Source organism: Phoenix dactylifera, unplaced genomic scaffold (assembly GCF_009389715.1).
Source record: "Phoenix dactylifera cultivar Barhee BC4 unplaced genomic scaffold, palm_55x_up_171113_PBpolish2nd_filt_p 000797F, whole genome shotgun sequence".
Taxonomy (NCBI): Eukaryota; Viridiplantae; Streptophyta; class Magnoliopsida; order Arecales; family Arecaceae; genus Phoenix; species Phoenix dactylifera.
Genome location: NW_024068164.1, coordinates 192,046 through 215,985, shown reverse-complemented (window position 1 = coordinate 215,985; position 23,940 = coordinate 192,046). Strand labels below are relative to the sequence as shown.

Genomic DNA, 23,940 nt, shown 5'->3' with positions numbered 1-23,940 from the left:
ATAAATCATGAACCAAATTGCAAGTTGAGCTTAAAGAGCCTCTAACTTAATGAAAAAGGGGGAGAATAACGTGTAAAATTTTCTTGAGTATCTTTTAGAAAATCTATTTTGATATTCACTAATGAGTCCTAATTGACTTGATCTTTAAAACTTAAATTGTGTGCCAATTCATATTTTTATGTATCAAATTTTTTTTAGGAATAAAAGAATAAAGTCTTTAAAAGAGCTTTAAAAGAACCTTCAAAGCCTTGAACTGTATGTATACTCTAAGATATATTATAAATTGCATGAATTCATATTTTGGTATTTATGCCACAATATTTTTACACCATAAAAGCACTTTGCAATCATACTTAATATATTGCTCTTATACTCAGAAAATTAGTTAAATTGCTCTCATGTTGATAAAATACTTAATAGATTGGGCACAAGATCTTAAATGAACAAGCTTTCACACTTATTATTGAAGAGAGGTTAGATTTCCACTTCTTGAATTAACCTAAGGAAGATTCCACCTACATTTGATTAGAAAACTATCTGTGGTATCAACTTAGAAAACTTCTTGAAAACTATCTTAATTGGCTCTGATCTGTGCTCACTAATCTGATTCCAATATTATTGCCTTAAGTTATATGATTCATATCCTTGCAATAATTTAACATTCAAATCAGAGTACAATAAGGGAAAGAAATATTTGAGTGTTCTTATCTTTGTGCTTAATGTTTTTCTATCTTTTTGATGTTGTCAAAAAGGGGGAGAAATATCTAAGTATATGCAAATATCTAAGTATATGCTCATAATGCTTTTATGCTTTGAATTGAATACAAATCAGCTTAAATTGAAATATGTTGATTGTGTTAAGCTGATTAAATCTAAAGCATTATCATGAAGTATGTTTTAAAAATATATGTTTTCTACTTCATGCAACTTTGCTATGTATTACTTCTAGAAAACAATATCTTTTATATTGCATATACTCCAAGTTTTGTCATCATCAAAAAGGGGGAGATTGATGACCCAAAGATTGATTCATAGATTGATTTTGATGATCACAAAACCTTGAAGTATAGATACTAATGTTTATGTTGCAAGGAGAAAGATATTTATTTTGCAAGGAACATAGCAAGTTGGAAGAACACAAGAAGGCCTCCAAAAGCTCTCAAGAAAAGTTAGAAGAAAGCTACAATTCATTGGCCCAAGTTTAAAGTTCAAAAGGTTCAAATTGGAGGAGTAAAATCAAAGGAAAAATTCGAAAGAATAGTCTTCGAGTCGACTCCTGAGGAATTCGAGTCGACTCCAATGTTTACCGAGTCGACTCCGGGGAAGTATGAGTCGACTCCTAGGAGTCACAGGCAAAAAAGTCAGAGAGCAGTTTTCGGGTCTGAAATTCGAGTCGACTCCAGTGGAACGCGAGTCGACTCCGATGGTTGGCAGGTCGACTCCAAAGAAAGCAAGAGTCGACTCTCAGCGGTACATAAAGAAAAAGTCAGAGAGCATTTCATGGACTCTGAGATTCGAGTCGACTCCCGCAATACACGAGTCGACTCCGAGACTGCGCGACCATCAACAGACAGAAGATCAAGTTACTGCCTCTGAGATTCGAGTCGACTCCCAGACAGCTCGAGTCGACTCCACGATAGCTTCACGTCAAAAGGCAGAAGACCAACTTTCAGAAACTGAGAGCCGAGTCGACTCCGAGGAAGTTCGAGTCGACTCCAAGACTGGATGAGCCAAAAGACAGAGGATCGGGAGTTCGGGCTCTGAGATTCGAGTCGACTCCCAGGACAGTCGAGTCGACTCGAGTGGATCAAATTCAAAATTGGATCCACGGACTTCAGTGGATGAGCCGACTCCGAAATTGCCAAGTCAGCTCCAGAAGTTGGCGAGTCGACTCCAGGTTAAGACGAGTCGACTCCCAGTCAATGCACTTTAATTCAAATTTGGAACAGTGGCCGAGTCGTCTCCCAGTAAAGCACAGCCGACTCCTGCAACAGGCGAGTCGACTCCTTGATCGCGCGAGTCGACTCCAATCCCAACGTAATATTGTCAGGAAAGTGCAGACTGTGTCAACGGCTCTATTTTTGTCTCTAACGGCTATATTCTTGTTTCCACGCCATCTAAAGCTATAAAACAAGAAGAGGTAGGGGAGAACGAATGGAAGTGGGAGAAAACATTTAGGAAAGAGATTACAAGGGAAATCTCCCATAAGCACAAAAAGGGCCATCCAAAGAGAAATAGAGAGAAGAGAGCTTCCAAGTGAATCCCAAAGCTCCTCTCCATCAGTGTGCTGCCCTCCGGTGATCCTCTACCTTCGTGCCAATCAGAAGAGGGTCAGTAAAAGAAGAAGTCGAGCTCCTCCATCTTTCAAAACTCGTTGAGGGCTTCTCCTTTACTCTGTTTGTTTATATTTTATATTTGCTTGTTTAAGAAGCTTTGATTTGTTTTAAACTTTGTTTTATTATCTTGTAACTTGATTCAATCACGGGATTGAATCAAGGGGTTAAGGTTTGTTGGTGAGCCAAAGGGAAAACCAACGGTGTAAGATTTGTTGGTGAGCCAAAGGGAAAACCAACGGAGATAGGTTTGTTGGTGAGCCGAGGGTAAACCAACGTGTAAGGGTTTGATTGTGATCCCGAAAAAAACAATCGGAGTGGTTCTAGTCGGTGAGCCTGGGAAAACCGACCGAGTTCGTTGTGACCTCGTAAAACAACAAGTTGGGTTGTGAGCTTGTAAAACAACCGACTGTAATCTGTAGGATTATAGTGAAATTCCCAAAAAGTCTTGGGGAGTGGATGTAGGTGCTGGGGTGCACCGAACCACTATATGTTTGCTGTGTTTGTAATGCTTTTTGTCATTATCTAACTCACACACTTACTCACTTAGATAAATTGCTTGCTTAACTATTATCCGCGAATTCTTTAGTTGCAAGCATACTCAATCAAGTCACATTCTATACATCAAACTGTCGCTAAGTTTAACTTTCACTGCGCATATATACAACTTAGCATAATTAATCAAAAAGTGCTAGAAGTAGCTTAAAAGTTTTAAAAGACCCAATTCACCCCCCTCTTGGGTTGTATCTACTGGGCAACAGTGTGCTTATTAACTAAGACTGCACTAGTTTTAAAAAAACTAGATACCTCATAGCTCAATTTTTTAATGTCTCCTGGAGAGATGCTTAATTCTGCAGTATCTGAAGTTCGCATCTGAACAAAATAAAACTATATTCAAAAGGCAAGCAATTGCACAAGAAGCAGATTGCATGACCATGTAAATGGATTGCTGAAACTTCACTACTTGTGTTGGAAAATAAAAACTTCCTTAGATCCCAAGAGTAAACGTCATGAAAATTAGTAGCATCACAAATATGCTAACCTTTTTATCTTCCTGTTGTTGCGTAGGCATCTCCTTTGGTGAAGAACAAATGGTTCTGTCATCAACTACTGAGAAGCTAATTGGGGAAGATGAATCTCTCTTAGCAGTTTCTGTTAGGCAAACCATAATATGCTTAGGCCATTACTTCTATGTTAAAAGAATAAAATGCTACCAAGATCAAGAAGAAGATGCAATAGATCATAATTATGTCCAAACCTGACTGGTTTGAGTTAGATGAGTCCGTTTCAAGACCAAAATCTGGCAATCCTGTAAAATCCTCATGGGCAAGTACCATTGCTGGCATGCCTATGCATAGCTGATCTCCTATCTATAATACAGAAAATATATTCAATTTTTTCAGTTAGAAAGCAACCGAAAACGAAGGGGGGAAAAAGCTCATGATAAATTTCACCTGCAACATATCAGATTTCACATAAACGCTTAACCTGAGGGTCAGACAAATCTACTATTAAAAACAAGCCACCTAAAGAAAAAAATAACATTAATATCTCCATTTGCTGGATAAAAGGAAAATACTTCTCATTAGTTTGGTAGATAAGTAGTCTTGGGCTTGAACCTTTAGTAGCACTCAAAACATATCACAAATTAGAAATATTCATATCTCTATCCATTTTTATTTGGCAAGTATGATTATGGACATGTACATTCATCGGATGCCAAAATTCATCTCCATAACTACTCTAAATGGATACAGATGCAATAACTTGTGGGTACAACTGCATATACAATCCGGATAGTAAACTATGTTGGTAAAAATTGTTCTACTTTAATGTTTTATTAACTCAAAATAAACATACAAACCTCCGGACTTTATGGAAAAATTAAATTGAAAACTTCTTCATATTTCTTGTTCCTCTTTTGAGCTTATGAGAGCTATATGAGACTAAATAGGGCTGAAAATAGATTCAAAAATTGAGATACAAATAGGATGTTTCAGTCGGTTTAATGAAGCAAAAGGTCCTAGAGATTCAAATTTAGTCAAGATGAAGCAAGGAACTTTGATAATACAAAACCAATGGCAAGTTAATGAATAATATTATTTCGCTAGATGAGCCTCACCTCAGGAGTAGTATCATCATCAAGAGAATGCATCGAAGTTGGTGAAGTCATCAGTGATTGGATAAAAGATTTGGATGGGCCAGCTGCACAATATTCATATGAAGCATCCACTTCTGAACTGAAAATTTCTTCTGGGGAAGGATGTTTATGGAATGAACAACAGGACCTTAATTCCTTTAACTCTTTATTCAGTTCCATGACCTTCGCCATCTCCTTTCCTAAGGGCCCCTTCATATTTCCAACTTCCCTCTCTGAATCCTGCTGACATGGATTGAATCTCAGAAAACTGAAGACCCAAGTGTGCATAAGACAAAAATACAATGACCTATAGCAGATTGCACTGGTAGCTCGGAATATGAAACATAGGTTATAAATAATAAACACCCTTGAAAAAATAGAATAGATAAACTTGATAGACTTTGATTTTTTTTTTTAAAAAAAATATGTTTAGTATTTCACCCTTTGTTCATAGGTACATACATATAAATCGGACTTATACATTAAACCAAAAAAAGCTTTGGTAAATATAAACAATAAAATTAATAAAAAACCATCCAAATTGTGATGCCACAATAAAAAATGCATAAAATAAAGTTCATTTGTTTGATGGTCTCCAATCTGGACAGTTGATACTTATTTTACTGTAACCTAAACATCAAAACCTAGTGGATATAAATTTACCCATGTTTTAAGATGTGTAGATCATAATCAATAAAGTGGATTTTTAATTTATTTTCCCTATCATGTATTTTAGCACACTGGTGCAATTAATGTTGTTTATTTTCTACACTTGATGTATAGTTTAGGACCTTCGAGATATACATTTTTTTTTTTGTTTCTAAGCATTTTTCAGATGTAAATTATGTCCAACATTTGGACTTTCGATTTTGCATAGTCAATCATTGATTTATTTATTGCCAAAGATTTAATGTTCAGTGTGTAGTCCAAATTATTATGCATGCATGATGTATGCATGAATGTTGCATGCCTGAATGTTTAAAAAAATAAAGCGATTTAGAACTTCATACATGCATTTCTTACAGGGTTAACTTGGCTGGAAGACATTATTCGTGTCAAGAAATATATAGGCAACATAAATCATCAATTAAAAAGGAATTGCTGCAATGAAGAAATTATCAAGTGTAATGAAAAAGAAACCTATTGTCGTGATATTACCTCAAGCTTTTGCTATACTGCTTAGAACATTCCATAAAGCCTTGGCAAAATCCTCATGACTTCTTCATTTCTCTTTATTTTTTGCAACTCAACATGCACTTCTTCATTACATTGCACTCCACATGCACTCCTCCACGAGATTTTGGAGAAATATTTAAAACTTGAAGGTATTTCAGACTCTTGAAGTTTCTGGGAGTTAACCTCTAAGATTTTTTATTAATTAACCAGGAAAAAAAAGCATAAATTAGAGGGAGGAGATCGAACGGTGCCATAACGGATTGTAAACAAAAAGAAACCCTGATTCACACATTGCCAAGAAAGGATCTGCAACCATAAGTTTCAAGGAAAATGTTCCAAAACCTTTTTTAGACATCTGATTCTCGTCATTTGCATCCGTATCAACTTTTCCTACGTCAACCTGAGAATGGGGAAAGAAAAAAGATGACATTATTGCGTTATCAATCAATTAACAACATGATATTATTATGCATATTTCTTAACATCAGTTCCTATACATCACAAGCTAAATAGCTAGAACCCCCCAGAGTAGCTGGAATTTGTTCGCATGACGATCACATTCTGTCTATGCGGTCAATTCATGCATTTAACTTTTCTATTGAATGATATAAAATCTCAGCTGATCCCATATAGAAGAGATAATTCCTCTTCACTAAGATTAAGGTTTTTTAAAATGACAGGAACAGGATGAAACAGTCAATGTTAAATTGAGGAGAAAGTGAGGCCAAATCCAAGACCTCCACAGACTTATCCATCTAGCAACCAAAAAAACAATAACGAAGCATTTCTAACAAAAATTTCCTAATCCGCCTCAACTTGCCCTTTTCAACTCATAAGTGATCAAGAATCCAAAATCCAATTATGAAAACTAATGTTCTACTTTAAAATCAGTCACCTTCAACTTATGCTCCCTATGCAACATCATTAGGTTAATTTTGTTAGACATAGACAAATGGTACTATGGTAATGATAGACCTCAAACAAAATCTAGAATGCATGCTTATAAATGTCATAACAAAATACAGGGTTTTCTAAAATGAAAAGGTTGGCATTGCAACCCTGAATGAAAAATATTATTATAACAACCATTTAGTCATAATCAATTTCAAGTATTTTGAAATTTAAATTTTTTTTATGAAGTATAAATCAAGGTTTTCATCTTGGCCAAGATCTCGGTTTGTATCGACATAGGCACCCCCTAATACGAGATGTCTAAAGCATGGGGTCTTATTATCTCAAAAATATATAACTGATAAAATTTGAGATATTGGCTGATAGATTATTCATATTGGCTGATATTTTTCAATCATTTTACTCCTTTAAATATGGTTTTTTACATTAAAAATTCTCAAATTATTGTTAAATATTGTTCTTATCTCGGATTTACCATATTGGTTGAAGATTCCAATATCTCAATCTGAAAATATCGGCCAAGATCTTGGAAAATTTCAGTTTTCCCCAAAATTTCCCAATTATCATATCAGCCAAGATAAACCGAGATCTTAGTTCATCTTAGTCTTGGGCTACTCACCAAGATATAAACTGATATATTGAGATTTAAAAACCTTGATATGAAATAGGAATTTCCCTAAAAGATATGTGTATCTGTAACATCTCGTTCAAAGAAGGAAATTACCAATTAAGCTCATGTAAATCATTGTTAAGTTCCTTAATGAACAAGCGTTGACCATCAATAAAAACAGGTTAAATGATCTTCTATAATATGTCCTGGGAATGAGGAATCATAGGGCTGATGATTGCCTCAAACAGGCAAAATAAATAAGACCATCATGCCAAAATGGAAGGTATGGATTGAGGAAAAGATGACCTATTTCTTAGATGAGCAAACCAGTGCCCACTTAAAATAGCTGTTTAGCATACCATTGGTAAGGTGAGGGCATTGAGTACATAGATCAGTCAGAGAGGAAGTTCTGGTAACATACAGCTCAAACAGCCTCAACTACGAGAACGATCTTCAAAATAAACTGCCTCAAATAAGTATCAAGTCAGCATGGTCACAGGATCAGATACTAGGAACAGGATTAATGACTGCAATGCGAAAATAACTTGCCCAAAGATGATGACCAGCCTTCAATGAGCAAGAAGCCACAATGTTGACAAAAAAACAGGACTGCATCAGTGGTAAAACAAGCAACAGAGTTGGTGGGCTCATTCAAGAAGGTATGATTATGTTTAAGACCATGCCAGTGAGCAAAGTTTAGGACTGGTAAATTTCTCATTTATTTATGACAGCATAAAACTCAAAAGATCAGGTTAGCCACCATAACATTGTAAATCCAATGCGGAGATATTTATGAACCATGACAAATATTTAAAAGGACTTCAGTCTACAGAAAATAGGCTAACAAAAAAAGAAATAGGAAATAAGCCACACTCATGAGACAAGCATCAACTAGAAGACTACAGAAGATCTACCTTAAGCAGAGCTAGCAGCTAGAGCTAGCAACGAGCCACCAGCCACAGGCTACACATAAAAAGCTAATATCTGTCCTACCACTGCTTCTATGCCTACTGCTCCAGCTTCCGACTAGTCCTATCAATTTCAATTGTACGATAGCTTCGTCCTTCAATATTTTCAAAACAAAAGGTCTTTCAGAACACAAGGTGAATTTTTATCCTTTCTGAGGGAGATATTCTGTATTTACCCCGACTTTCCAACCTAATCCACTATGTCCTGTTAAAGCCCCATTTTTCAGATGACACTTCATTTGATTGGTTCTGGCAACACTAGAGTTTGATGAGCAGCACATACAAACAACAGCTTTAGGAATTCTCACTAAATGTGATGTTCCATTACTAAAACTACTAGTTTATGACCCTCATCCTGAGTATTCCCCACCTAGTTGCTCAAATAAATTTCATCTGATGGAGTGGAATTGATTCATTGATATACTTCCTCAGACTGCATCCAAAAAAAGAACCAATGTACAAAACAGATCAAGCATTTACTTCAACTGCTTCCTAGTTGGAATTTATGGATGACAATCGAATGAAGTCATGATAATATAAAATGAAAACATCTGATCCTGTGCGCAGTTTAAGATTATTCCTATATCAAACTAAGGAAAAAAAGTCAACAAACTGAAATGTGAAGTCAAGATTTCCCATAAGAAATCCAAGGAAAAAGACAAAAGACAACAATTTGACTAACAAAAAAATATTCACATTGTCAACATGCCAACTTTTTCAATTCATACCTTCAGTGCACACAACATACGTTTAGGAATGTTATATAACGATAAGGACTCATCTGAAAGGAATAATACAACCACAAAGCTGAATGCTTGATGTTTTTATATCATTAGAAACAACTGACAATATTTATTTTGTGTAATCTTCAACGTTTGAAGAAAGTAAGAAGCATGAATTAAGTGACTTGGACAATAACAAGGAAATAGGACTTCAAGTATTAATATTCGTAAAATAGCTAATGAAATAAAAATTCGTTCACAAAAATGTGTCAAAATTCATTCATAACAAGAGCAGTTAAAACTAGGCTACAGGTATCGAAGTAAATGAGTTAGGATTTACCTTATTCTTAATGCATAACAAAGGTAAACACAGAAGTCACTTAAAAGACATATCAAGCATCAGAGTGTTAATGACAAGCTACAATTTTGAACTCTCCTAATATAACAGCATCAAAACTTGTCAATATTAGTATGCAGACAATATGGCAGACAAGTTCAGTGGTGTATGAATTCTCTACTAAAAAACACAAACAGCATTTCTTTGATTACAAAGAACACTAGCAAAAGACAAAATGGGTACGTGAAGCATTGGATAGAAAAATACCAATGAAGTTTCTGAGTTGTCGAACTTCATTCGCTTATAGTGATCCATTCTAATCAATGATGTTGTAGTTCTTTTCTGACTATGCAAGGTTTGTAAGTTCTTCAAGATTATTAAACCTGAAATTGCAGATGACAAAAATAAACAACATAACTAAAGGAGTAACTAAGGTAAAAGAATAAATGCATATAATATAGTTTTATAGCTAATATCGCAAAATCAATCACTAACAAACCACTATACAAAATCAAACTAATTAACATTTAATTACAAATAAACTTAAATTAATTTTATTGGTCTGCCCTTTTACATCAAAAGAAATAAGAGTGCAAGAAAGGATTACCAATATAGAAGTGCAAAGAGATGTAGCATTTTGACACCATTCGTTTATAGACACCATAAGAAAGGAGCATCTAACATAATTTTTAAACTCAAGGGAACAACATGCACAATCATACAATGAGATGACCGCTACTCTTCTATCCCAAAACAAGAGATAGAATGTCATTAGGACAATGATCTATAAAACTGGTAACCTCATCAGCATCCCTGTTATCGGGTTTATCAAGGAAAACAGACATAAGCGAAAACATGAAGCTAATAGAAAGATATCAAACAACATACAGGAGACATTAAATAGAAACTGAAAAGTGCACGAAACAGAAAAAAATGGTTCAGAACACCATATACATGTGCGACAAAAGATGTTAAACTATAAAATGATTTCCATATAGTTTATTGGATAACAGAACATGTATAAGTACAATTTTTCTCAATATGAAACATCTTTTTCTACACTGCACATTCCACAAGGGAATTAGCAACTAAAGTGATACTATTCCATCAACTAGGGAATTAGCAATTAAGTGGAACATAACATATTCTCTTTAGAAGGATTTTATGAATTTCCCTACTAAGATTTCAATTTGAAATTCTGCATGTAGCAAGGTTACAATTTATTTAGATTAATAATTAGAAGGATTTTATGAATTTCCCACTAAGATTTCAATTTGAAATTCTGCATGTAGCAAGTTACAATTTATTTTAGATTAATAGTGTTATTTTTGGGCTTGCTCTTTACGTTACCAGCTTCCATCTCACTATGTTTTAAATGGACTGTAAGCAAGAGATGGGCAGCCAGGGACTGCATAGCGAAGCACCAGGCAGGTACCTCAAGATTAAAGCAGCTTAAATAATAAAAATAAGGTCAAATGCAAAAAAAAGAGTTATATCCAGAAACAAAACATAACATACTAAATAGTATGTAGTTAAGTTTCAAACATGATGCAGAAAAACATTGAAGCAGGCATCTAGGCAGTTACATGCACCTTTTTCTAAAACATTAGCACATGGATTAGCACATTGACTACTTTCCTCTTTGTCCAGACTAGAAAACATGTCGAAAGAAACTCAAGAGGGTTTCCCCAAGGTAGCATGAAAATAGACATGATTTACACAGACAACAATATCATATTTGACATTCAAAAATGTGGATCTCGAAGCAGTGATTTCCGAAATATATAGAAACTAAAAATGTTGAAACCTAACAGGTGACACATTTAAATATTCCCTTTGAAAAGAAGACAGAGAAATTGAAGTACTACTTGATTTTCATGTAAGGAGATGCCTGTCTTAGTAAGAAGGACGTATCTGCATAATCTTCCCTCCCCCGGTTTTACAGTTAAAAATCTGCAAAATGAAACAACATGGATACTCAAAAATACTCAGAACCTAATTTTTCATGACTATTTAACCAGACAAGTTATTGATACCATAATGTACTTATAACCCCAAAAGGTGAAGTACATGAAAGGGAATGGCTAACAAAATGATCCTCAAAAACATTAAACAGCCAGTAAATCCCACCATCCTAAGCACCTAAAATCATTTATATGGTTAAACAAATATTAAGCACTTCAAAAAAAATTATTTGTAAGTTCATATAACGACATGCAGAAAATATTAAAGATGGTAAATGGTAAGATATCAATGACAAAATTTGACAGCTTGAAATTCATAAATGGTAAAATATAAGTTTATTATTCACTCTCAAAATGAACTAAGGGATTTTCTTTAAACAATTACAAAGTTGTTCAATCAAACAAGGTGTCTATGTATGTTCAACTCTCCAGTGAGAAACAAAATACATTTATAACCAAGTCCGCAAGAAAACCAAATCAAAACTTGTCTCCAAAATGCCTTGCCCAGGATACTCTATATTGAGAGAAAATGTGCTTCTCAACAGCTATGATTAAGAATATTTCTTGCATGGACAAGAATAAGTCTACAGGGACCATTATAAAACTTTCTTGTATCATGATGATAATTATGGTGGCTGCAAATTGAGAAAGCCATTGATGGTCCCAATCGCTTCAGGCAGAGTAAGATGTCTGTAACCAGATATAGCTATAAAAGATGCCATACCAATCACACAGCATGTGAAAGGACTGCTGATGCGGGAACATCCTTGGGTCCATGAAGTTGTCAACAAAAGTCCAACCAGTCCAAGCTTATTTTCTATCTATCTGGTTTAAAATTGTTTAGGGGATAACATAATGCATTTATTTCTTTTTATAGGTGATGGGCTTTAGATAGGACAGTATTAGGAGTTCTACCATTGAAATCACTGTAGTGAGAATTGTACGCCTACGGTAACAATGACCAGCATATAGCAGTCTCCTATTGTACTTGTGGAGTCCTAATTGGACCAAGGGTTATTGCTGGCTGTTAGCGTTGTTTCTTTGGAGTTTACTTTGAAGAGAAAGGGAAAAGACCTGGCATGACTGTCTCTCTCCTCTCTTATCCTTTCTCCCATATCCTCTCTTCTGTTCTTTCTTCTCTATCTTGCTTAAAATCTCACTTTTATTCTAGTTACTATTACATTTCACTTGGTGGGCTTTAAAAAAACAAGAAAAAAAAAAGATATGCGCTTCTTTTCTTGCAATCAAAATACCTTTGAACTGTTGAATTTCTTTTGAGTACATGATCTATGCCGGGATTAGATCTTAAACTGTTATGAAAACTAATTCTTCGTTCCTTTGATCACTTGATTATCCCTCAGCCTAAAGTTTAACTCTGACCTCAGGAACGACTAGATCCTTCTTTCCTTCCTTATCCCCCTCAATCTCTGAAATCCATGCACTGTATCATGAACTAGCATGCATTAGCCCTTCAGACCCTGATTTTGGATTATCAAAACCCTAGAAGCCCTTCTCAGTTTTTTAAAACCTCAAATCATTCACTTCAAGGGTAATCATTGCACATGAGAAACCTTAATGTCTAGTCTCCTGTAGCAACTGCTCGATGATGCACCATAACTTTTGTTGTGGATATATGGTGGTTATATGGAGATAATCATAAAGAGATTCAAGATCTATAAAGATACATTAATAAAGTCTTTGCCAACAAGCCTTAGGATCCTTAAAGTATTGCCATGGCTTGGTGTTGCTTGCTTGAAATGCTTATCTTCATCCTCAATTGAAGCATATATTTGGTCTTTAGGAAGCAAGAAAAGAATGGAAAAAAAAAATCATTTGAATCCTTTATACATTCCAATTGCCACAAGGCATTCGAAAATGGAGAGATCCACTAAAGCATCAACTTCCAATTGTTTATTGGTAAATATATTACCAAACCATAATGGTCCTACAATATTGGATTGTTAGCTTATTCTCTAAGGAGACCACATCTAAAGGCACTTGAAAGAATACCTCGATATGTCAGGACACTACCAATTTATCATTCCTGAGGTTGACTGCAAGACAATGGCTAGCACGACCAGCAAATCTATGTAGGTACATAAATTTATACATCAAAATGATCCATAAAAGGTGAACCAATGTTTTAGCCACAGCATGACTACCAAGCTGTTATGCAAAATGCTTATGCACAGTGTTTCATAAATGTAGCGAACACATTGAACAACCTAATGCAAGAGAGTTTCTAAACTGAAGTTGCAAAACATTCTAGTCGCTCCCAAATTATTTTTCCTATATCACCACAAAGAGCTTGGTCAAACAAGGTCAAATGTCATGGACAGTAAGAAACCATAATTGACATCTAATAGCAATCGGCTTAATAAGATTTCCTTGATTCGGCTCCATTAAATGGTAGGGATGGGCAAGAACACTGGAAGAACTCCTAAAAGATAATTTAAATAGTTTTTCATTCAAAATATCACTTCTTCAAGGCTTGATACAAATGTGGAACATGCTAGCATGAAACATTAATGCAAAAAGAAAGGGTATTCAACCAAAGCATATGGTCAATTTTCCAGATGTTGTCTCAAAAAAATGTATTTAACTTAAAAGTGAAGCAAATAATGTCTCTAGAAACAAAGGAAATTAAGAAAATATACTGAAATAAGCTAACAAGGATACATATAAAGTTTACATTTGTTGCAACTAGTTCTGAAATGGGAATTTTTTGAAAAAAAAAGAAGAAGGTAATGTTATCATACCAGAGTCATGTGCTTCTTGCCTTCCAAATAATATTTCAAATACCTAGTCAACTACCAAATACAAATGAGCATTACAACTTAGTAGATGAAGAATATTCCAAAAGAGAAGTATGCAAGTAATCTTCATACTGTCACAATCAGAACTCCAGGAAGTACTTAAGCGTCACATTATATAAAATGGCGGATTGTTTAATGTAACACAATAATTTTAAAAAAAAAACTTAATGGTAAAGCATAAATAACTACCAGTGCTTTACTTGTTATTATAGAATAAGCAGATTAGGACCCTATAAATATCAGAAATCAAGAAATGGAAATATACCAGCGAGTTCTTGAAATGCTTGTGCAATGGCTTCTTTGGATTTTTTTGGTGTTCCAGCAAGGACTGGAAAAAGAAAATCATGAGCAAGAAAAAAAAAGAATATACAACTCTCTATCGAATACTGAGGAAATGTGCAAAGTACTAGTTGTGTATTATTCAGAACTGTAAAGAACCATACCACTTAGTATTTAGTAGCTACTTACTCTTAAACACAGACCAAAAAACCATCGATGTGTTGTTGATGAAGTTGCTCTCTAACAATCGAGCACCCTGCAAATGGGAAAAAAGTGAAAATGATGACACATATGGATAATCAAATTTTGCAAGCTACACAATCGTCACTATGATCACATAGTCATGTCTACAGTAAAAACCCAGCATGTTTATACATGCCTGTTAGTATATTAATGTCCTAAATATCGGCTTAAAAAAATTATGGTGGTAGGCACATAAACAATGTCCGGCAACCATTGGTATTTAGCAACAAACTAGACAACAAGATTTATCTTGACAAAGCATATTGTCTCTACATTAGTTGAAAAGCATATTCCTCATTCAACCTCCAATTGTCGTGATCCAAAAAATTGTTGGAGAGTACTCCATGTCAGGCCTATCAAAAGTGATATGACAAACAAATTCTTCACATGCTAACCAGATTATAGGTGAATGTTTCTCTTCACTGCTATGCAGGCCATCAGTCTTCAAGAGTATACGTACTCTTTGGCACGTTGATGTAACTCTCCTCATTATGTGGTGTGGAGTCACATTCTGGCCCAAGATCAAATGAAAGGTGGAATGCAAGTATGCAACCTCAGCCCGCATCAATAATTCAATATGAGCCTGGCTCATAAGGCATGTTTAAGAACTAGCACTTATAGGTATTTAATGAAAGAGCGCACGCTAGGAAAGGAAGAGGCGCCAGGCCAATCAGCCCCACTAGTGGTGAGCCCCCATATTCCTTCTCTTAGGCTAAGAGAAACAGAAAGGGAGTTGGCACCACTATAGTCCCCACATTTATCACCCTCTTTTGTTCGATGGGAGAAATAGGAGGGGGCCAGGGTGCCCTCTATTGGATTTTCCCCTCCTATAAAAGGCCACTATTGGTGAGCCCCCCTCTTCTTTCTCTTGAGGGAAAGAAAAAGGGGACTGGCCCAACTAAAGTCCCCATATTTACTGCTCTCTCTGCCTCACTTCCATCGAAAGAAAGAAGAGGAGGTGGGAATGGCCTCTTTTGGATGCCCCCTCCTATAAATGCAAGGAGGGCTGACCACCATAACATGCATGAGATCCCTCTCTCGCACATGCAATCTCTCTCTCATCACCTACCTCTCAATTTCCTCTCTCTTACTCTTTCAAGCTTCCAGGGTGTAGAAGAAACAGTGGAATATTCCATTAGGTTGGCAAAGAGGGTCCAAGCAATAACTTAGGCAGGGGTACAAGGATTGGATGCCATGCCTTATGCATTCATGAGTGCACAGCTGTGAAACAATCTCAATTGGATCACGTATTTCAATCATACAACATATGTTATGATCCTAAAATATTTGTATCCTTGGTATCAAGTGTAACACATAGGTTTCATGTAATGCTCCTCTTATAATCGTGCTATAGGATTATTGCTCCCAATCTACTTCACATGCGTCCAGTCCATTTTGGTTCATAGTTCATGCATCTATACAAGAGAAACAACTTGCAAACATGGAAGAATAGAGAGACACCATAATATCCAGATCTTTCAAATGTTCCTCTCCGTTGCATGTGGACTTAATATATGCATCCGTCTTGTGTATAGCATCATGAGTAGTTGGTTCATGAACAAATATAATTAACCCAAATGGTAACCAATGAATTTAGATACTACCTAACGAGGAGAAAAAGGTAACCTGATTCCCTGTTTTTCTTTCTCTTTCTGCTCCAGCAAGGTCTGCTATGGTAAGAACAGCATTATTTGGGGGAAAATGCTGTTCATCATCCACACTTTTACGAGCAGCACGAATGTTTATTGATGCATTGAGATCGGCTGCAAGAAGAAACGGCAATAAAAATCAGAGACGTTTAAAAGGTCGCCAACAAACTCTTGCAGTTATCAGTTCGTAAATGAATAAGAAAAACCGAGATCAACAGCAAGAACAAGAAAACTAAAAAACAATAATGAATAGCTTAGAGAAGTTAGCATTACATTTGAGATCTGCATAAGCAAGCAAGACAAAAGGCATGCTTGTTTTTGCCTCTACTTTTCAGAAAAAGCCTTCCAAGACGCATTTTCATAAGAGTGCTTTAAAGAGAAGCACTTCTTCACATGTTTGGCTCAGTAAACTCATGATGGAAAAGCTCGAGTTAGTCAATGAGACAAAAGTATGTGCAGATAAAGCAATATATATATACACACATACTTACATACATATAGAGAGAGAGAAAGGAGTTAATATGCTCTTTGGTCCCCTAACCTGAATCAAATATGTAGAATTCAAATCCCGAGGTCAACGAGCATACTGAATTCAAATCAAGGTGAGCATAGCTTAGTTTGGGTCAAGATTTATTTAATGGGCCTGACTAATAGTTCAAAGCAAAGTCCAGCTGTCCATCTCATTTAAAAGCGGTAGACTTAAGTCCAACTTCGTTGAGGTTTTTGAATTGGGTCTAAATCTAGGAATCCAAAATTAGCCATTAAACGAAGCCTAGCAGTTTTGAATTGAGTTCATGATAATCGGATGGAACTTTAGTTTCTACTGATTCACTTGTACTCAAGGTACACCGAATCGGTACCGGTCGGCATACCGGTGGCAATCCGGACCGAGTTGGTACTGGTTCGGGCCGTACTGAACCTGTACTGACCCTGTCCGCCGCGCAGGAGCGCGCTCGCACGGTTTCCAACGCGCGCGGGCGCGCTACCCCCACCTTTTTTTCCCGCATTTCCACGAGCAAGGCCACGCGCACGGGACGCATTTCCCCGCGCGGGATGCGTTTCCCCGTGTGGGGCAATGCACGGCCCCGTCGTTTTCTTTTCTTCTTTTCCTTTTCTTTTCCTTCTCTTCTTCCTTCTTCTTTCCAATTCTTCTCCTTCTCCTTTCTTTTCCTCTCTCCTCATCTCTTCTCGCTTTCCCCCCTTCTCCCACGAGCAAGGAAGGCCGAGCACCCCCGACGAGGATGCACCCTGACGAGGCTCGGTACCGGTAAGTCTTCTTCTCTTCTTCTTCTTCTCCTCTTTCTCTTCTTCTTCCTCTTCTTTCTTCATCTTTCTTCCTCTTCTTTCCTCTTCTTCTTCCTCGCGCGTGCGAGCAAGCTACCCCGCGCGTACCGGTCCGATTGCACTGGTATGTAGCGGAACTCGTTTTTCATGGTTGAACCGTACCAGTTGGCCTCAGTACCGGTACGATACGTGCTAAACCGGCAGTACCGGTACGATACATGCCGAACCGGCCAGTACGGGCCGGTTCAGCATACCATGCTCGTACTCCCATTGAGTGTGCTCCTAAAGAAGTCAAAACATCAACATTTCCAATATATAAACTAGCAGTTTCAAATAATCATAAGTTAGAATCTAATGTTTCTAGCTTTCTCCAAAAGCAGCTTTTTAAATTTTTTGCTTGTTTAAAAGCAAACACATTCTATTACATGTTACTGAATGTAACATTTTCTCAGATAGCTCTTTCTATTATAAAACAACTTACAAGAACCGATTTGAAAGAAAATGCCAAAAATGAAACAAAAGAGTGAGAGATAATAGGTAAGGTAGGACATTTCTTATTCAAGCAAGCATAATAAAATGGATGGTGCAACATCACAATGTGATTCCTTGTTCAAAAGAAAGAAATGCAGTGTCCACAATCTGACCCCAAGAAATGTGTCAACATCTCGAGTCATGAAGATGGAAAAAATAAAATGGAAAAGGAAAAGATGCTGATTTTTCTATATTTTAAAGGTATATTTTTTAGTTTGAATAATTTAATAGCCACATGCCTTGATTGATAGTTTGAATTTGTTGCAGCAGTAGCTCGTTTCAACATTCCACATGTCACTAGACTCTCTGCTTCTGCAAGATTAGAAATCATAACCTGAAAAGACAGAACAGAAATATAACTTTATCTTATTGGCATTGATGAGATAAACTTCCAAAAGAATTAGATACAATGATAACCAGCAGCTACCTCTTGATGACCCTTAATGGTTGATTGTTGGAGAGACAAATCAATTCCATTTGGAGATAAATCAAGGATTCTCTCTCCTTTCCCTCGTTCAGAATATATTTCAAACATTGATAAGTAATATGAACTGTAAAAGCACCAACCATCAATTTTAGTAGTTCAGGAATGAGATAAAAAAGAAAGATACATGTACACTAAGCGCCAAGCAAAATATTCTAAAACAAATTGGCCAACCATCTCTCCCATTTTTTAGAGATACATTTATGATTTTCCATTTGAGTATTTTTATTACAACCATATACATATGTATGCGTATGCACGTATACATATATGTGAGAGAGACTAAACTATTGGTGATCCCATAGGATTGAAGCCTTAACCCAACCAATGCAAAAACGATGAATGACCTTTAATATTGAAGATCCACACCATTGATCAAAATCTACAATGTTCGATATATATAAACATCTTCTCAAAAATATGTATGCACATGCAATAACATAAGACCATGCACTTCACATTATGTTTGACAGTTTGAATTTTTAATTTACAAGTTTCATTATTAATTTTGCAGCAGCAGGATTGAAGCTTGAATCCTACAAGAAGAATTCTATAGCAACTCTCTCCTTCTCTTATATGTCTGCATTATTTTATTTCAATCAAGAAACCTTCAAAATCCGGCATTTAAATGGACAGCTAATTTGGATTGGCTTCTGTCCAATTCTTCTCTTTGAGAGAGAGAGAGAGAGAAAGAGAGAGTGCTAAGTTATCTCTTAGGCTATGCACTTCAAATTTTCCATACTGACATATCCCTCAACACTGATATGTCCTTCAATAGATAATATGTTAACCAACCACTAGACCCCTAAAAGCTTAAGCTGTCAAGGAAGGGGGCAACAATGTATACCAGGCCTCAAACACCCCCATATGCGGCCTGGACCACGTACATTAAGGCATAAATGAGTCGAGAATGACTCACCAAGATGAGAAAAATTGGCATGAATGGAGATTTTAACTTGTGACCTTTGGCTCTGATACCATGTCAATTAACCACTAGACCCTAAAGCTTAAGCTCTTAGAGAAGGGGACAACAAAAAATATGAAGCCTTAACATAGCAAACAAAAATTTCCCTCCCGAAGCTGATTAAAGTAGTGGAGCCATGGAGATTCAATACTTAACTTTAAGCTTGGTATACAACTCTCATTGTATCTACAATTGTGAAGTTATCTAGTCATCAAATTCCAACCATCCAACCAAATCTTCTCTAGTTGAAAAGGTAGAGCTACATACCACCATAAGATCCAATTAAATGTCAAAATAAAATCTATGTCACCCATTTCCTTTAGTTTAGCCTAAAATACCTGCACTTGGCACTTAGACACAAATATCAGTATGACACTCGAATACAGGTATATAAGAAAAAAAATTTCTTGGATTTCAAAAGGATCCGATACTTCGACACACCCACACCCAACACTAGCACACAAGTCAATGTAGCTTTCTCAACCAGCTCAGAAATAAGTGTTCAGTAATAAAGAACGAGATATACCAAGGCAAAAGATCTCCCCATCTATAGACTTTAACACATGAGATTGAAAGGAAATGATTGCAACCTAGTTAGAGATGTCACTAGGCCATACTACCAGAACCAATCTATTATGTTTTGGACCAAGTCATCTAGTTGAGCCTTTTCAAGATTGGCATATGCTCTGCCAAGATCCAGCCCACTAGCACACTAAACGTATAAAGGAATGTCAAATTAGTGAGGATCACAGCAGAATCAACCTCCAATAATCGATTCATTTCAAATATGTGTATAATTAGGTCAATGGGCCGGCTGATTGGGTCGCTTTGCATGTTGCTCACCACAGTGGTGACTGTTTGTGGACATCTCTGGATGATTGCCTTGTTGAGCTCAAGGATAGATTCTACTCTGATTCTGCCTGGTGTAATTACACTCGATACAGTTGAGTTGTAAATTCATCAGGTGCACACAAAAAAAATGTGGTTCATTTTTGAAGTCCCAAATCAGATTGCAATGGTTTTTGAACCCTCTGAGTTGATTCAGGAACAATAATTCATCTTCTCCTTCTTGTGAACCATTAAATGTTAGCGATGTTCCAAGCTCCTGTGCTTCCATCAGTCAAATTTCAGCATAAATAATTATCAGAGGCAGCATCCATTTTAAACAGATACATACTCTAGAGGAACTACTTACCTGTACAAAGAGAACAGCCTAATTCCAAGTCCATGCACATTGCCTTTTAGCATTTATCAAAATAATAAACAGCCATAAACCTCCATTTTAGTTTTCGTAAAACATACTTAAGACACAATACTTTTTTAAATTCCAATTGCTTAATTTTTCAGGCTATGATTTTCTGTCTGATTATAAAATGAAATAAGATCTTCATAACACTGATGTACCCTTTCCACCTTTTACAGACTTTCAATTCACAAGATCTACCTTACGGAAAGCTAACATCAGCTTTTAGAAGAACAATCTTATTCCAATCCTTCTCCTTATATAAAATCTGATCTTCACAGGAATCATTTTTTTAGTTACTCAGAAGTTCCCAACTGCACCCTTGCAGACAAATACCCAAAAGCATCAGCATTAGATGGGAGCACCAAGCAAGGGGGAATAATAACGGACCAGTCCATAGGACTAGGGATGGTAATGGCAAGATTGGCAAGGTGGTCTACTGGTTGACTTCCTTCAATGTTTGCCAATCATTACAACACATAAAAGCTTTAACCCCAAGATCATATAACTTGCAGATGTATTACCTTCTGTCTTTGCCAGAATCAGCTATAGCCTAATTAGATACAAGTACCACTTTGAGGACATTTATCTCAACATCAGATAAAAACAGTCAGATTAGGCTAAAATCCCTGTCCTATGAATAAAATAATAGAGAAAGGTAAACCTCATCAAGACTAACATCCACTAATGTCCTAACTCTCCATCTGTTCACGATACACAGGAATCAACGAATTACATCTAGAGAAGAAGGTGTTTGACTGAAATGACAAGTGAGGGGCCAAGGAAAAGGCACCGAAGGTGAGAGGGGAAGGAAGAATCCTTCATTTCAAGGAAATTACAAGGGGAAGGTTCAGAACATATGTACCAGCCACACCTGTCTTTCAATGGTTCACTCACTTCATCAAGATAATATAGAGAATATTCCAAGATGTAAAGGGTGCTAACCCAAATATCAACCTGGAAACAAATTCTCATACTAAGTAACTACAGCAGCAAGTAATAGTTGAGAGCATTGGATTTAGCCCACATGCTAATGAGAAACCACATGTATCATGGCGTCTGCTACTCTATTAAATACTCGCCAATTAATATTGGATACACTATGATATCTGTAGGATAAATGAGATATTATTGCCCCTTGTTGTATTATCTTAAATATTGTTTAGGATTGCAAATAAAGCACTCATAAGAGGACCATGGGCCAAGTCATTACAAATGCATTTGTATTTCCATGAGAACAAGGCCTATAGGCAATCATGCATCCTTTCACTTATTCACATCATCACATATTGGCATGCGACAAGAGAAACCTTCAAGTCATCCAATTAGGACTTATAATGAGGGATTAGAGTGCGAGAGGTTTAGAAGAGTGAGCGAGGACTACCATGTACCAAATCCATTCATTAGATAAAGTAGTTTAATGTATATAGAAAAGACAACAAAGATGGTTGGATTGTTAATCAACATTTCGTTCTCTATTTTTAGGGGTGATTGACTAGCCATCGACTTTTCTATCAGTGGCTTCCCTAAGCATAGTAAGAGCCAAAAGAATATAAGGTAAAGCCAACTTCTGATCTAGGTTCAGTATGGTCGGCACATATAAGTAACCTGACAATAAAAGTTTATCAAAAAAGTGAATTTAGAAGAAAATTGAGAAATAAAGCAACCGTAAGGAGCAAATGTTTGCAATTATGTGTGACAAAAAAGTACCTTGATGAATAAGGATCCCCACTTCCAGTTGCATGACTAAAAATCTGTCGTAATGCGAGAGGCAACATACCCGGATCTCTTGGACACCCAAACATCGTGTGAGTCTTTCCAGAACCAGTGGGGCCCATTGCAACCAAAAGAGCATTTTTTCCTCCCATAAAATCCAACACTAAAGGATTCATCACCTTGTCATAAACTTCTTGCTGCAAATACAAGTCCCGTCAAAATAACACATGCCAAACATATATATAGAAGTAACAGAAACAATGAGTTAGAAATAAACTTTGCAATAATGATGGAGAAACAACTCAAATGTTCAAACCAAGACTATATCCTAGACAAACATTTAAGGGGCTGTCAAGGCTGCATCTAAAGACAATTTCTAAACATCATCACTTTACCGTGATTTTTATCCATAGCATGCTTAACCAAACCAAGTCAAATGTTGATCATATTAGTCCACATTGTTCTTTTCTACACATTCTGGATGCAAAAGAGATGAAGATTGTAACCAGGTAAGGAGAAGTACGGACATTGAGTGGTTGAATGCAGTGCTGTTGCTTTTAATTGATTTCAAGAATTGATAGCAGCCCAGAGGCAATGGTGGTTCACTGGTTCGCAGACTTACTTATAGCCAATTTTGACAGTCGTTTTGATTAAAAAAATATATATTCTTGTGAAGAATTCACAACAGCAAATTCTACATATATGGTTCAAGATCGGATCATAAGATGGTAGAGACAAGAAGCTTACCTGAAGAGAATCCTGCGGAAAGACAAAGGAAAAGCCATCATACACCTCGCTTTTGGTGCGCTTCAAGTCTAGCAGCGAGGGCTGGGCCGATAGCGTGACCGAGTGCGAATCATTCACTGCCAAACAAGAGCTCTTGTTCTTGTTCTTTCCGCCTTAGGCGAGGCGCATTTCCCTCGAGGCTTGGCTTTGCCGCCGCAGGGGTTCCGGCTGGGCCTGGGCCGGATCTCGAGGGGTCGAATCCGGAGGAATACCTTGAGGTTCTCGGAGGAATCGGCAGATTGGGGTTCGGGGGATTTGGGGACGGGAGGAGGGATTTGGGGCGGATCGGGCTGGAGGATTTCGTCGAGAGGGAAGGGGGTGATGCCGTCGACGGCGGATGATAAGGAGGAGGGATCCGGAGCGGCAGCGAGAGGTGTTTGCTTTGCCCGTCGGGGAGGGTTTCGCCGGACGGTGGTGGGGGCACGATGAGACGAGGCGGGGGGAAATTCCATGGCTCTCTCTCTCTCTCTCTCTCTCTCTCTCTCTCTCTGCGATGGGTATTTTCTTGGGTTCTGAGGGTTCTTTTGGGCTCCTCGGTTTGTAAATTCAAGATGTATATGGGCGGGAGTCGGCGGAAGTGGGGTAAGATTATTTTCTTTCTGCTTGACCAGCTGGGATCCACCGCCTCAGTGAGATGGGTCGAGGTGGGTGCATGAATTGGGGGTGCCAGTTGAGCGGGGTTGGAGTTGGACCCACGCGAGACCGACTGGTGCATTTCGCTAGTCCAGTCCGGATCACGAACCCAACCTACAATTTAAATTCGATCGCAAACTTTCTCTTTCT

At 37.0% G+C, this 23,940-nt stretch overlaps 2 protein-coding genes and 1 long non-coding RNA gene across 3 annotated transcripts; all 3 read right to left on the bottom strand.

The window, feature by feature from the left end:
- Positions 1-3,140: 3,140 nt before the first annotated feature.
- LOC120107215 lies at positions 3,141-4,665 on the bottom strand (the record flags this gene model as incomplete). Its single annotated transcript, XM_039120393.1, has 4 exons — positions 4,456-4,665; positions 3,592-3,703; positions 3,376-3,485; positions 3,141-3,206 (listed from the first exon to the last, which is right to left on the bottom strand). Coding segments are annotated over exons 1-4 (498 nt in total), but the record flags the coding sequence as incomplete, so codon positions are not given.
- A 1,135-nt stretch (positions 4,666-5,800) lies between these two features.
- Positions 5,801-9,551, bottom strand: LOC120107216. The gene is made up of 3 exons (XR_005509117.1): positions 9,466-9,551; positions 5,992-6,049; positions 5,801-5,834 (listed from the first exon to the last, which is right to left on the bottom strand). It is a non-coding gene; the product is annotated as an uncharacterized LOC120107216 (long non-coding RNA).
- Positions 9,552-10,806: 1,255 nt separating this feature from the next.
- LOC120107214 (kinesin-like protein KIN-6) lies at positions 10,807-23,609 on the bottom strand. Its single transcript, XM_039120392.1, is given in 13 exon segments — positions 10,807-11,134; positions 12,821-12,835; positions 13,922-13,972; positions 14,244-14,306; positions 14,447-14,464; positions 14,466-14,513; positions 16,127-16,246; positions 16,248-16,263; positions 18,204-18,298; positions 18,392-18,515; positions 22,366-22,568; positions 23,119-23,262; positions 23,370-23,609. Coding segments are annotated over 13 exon segments (1,209 nt in total). The 3' UTR covers positions 10,807-11,062.
- Between the last annotated feature and the right edge of the window lie 331 nt (positions 23,610-23,940).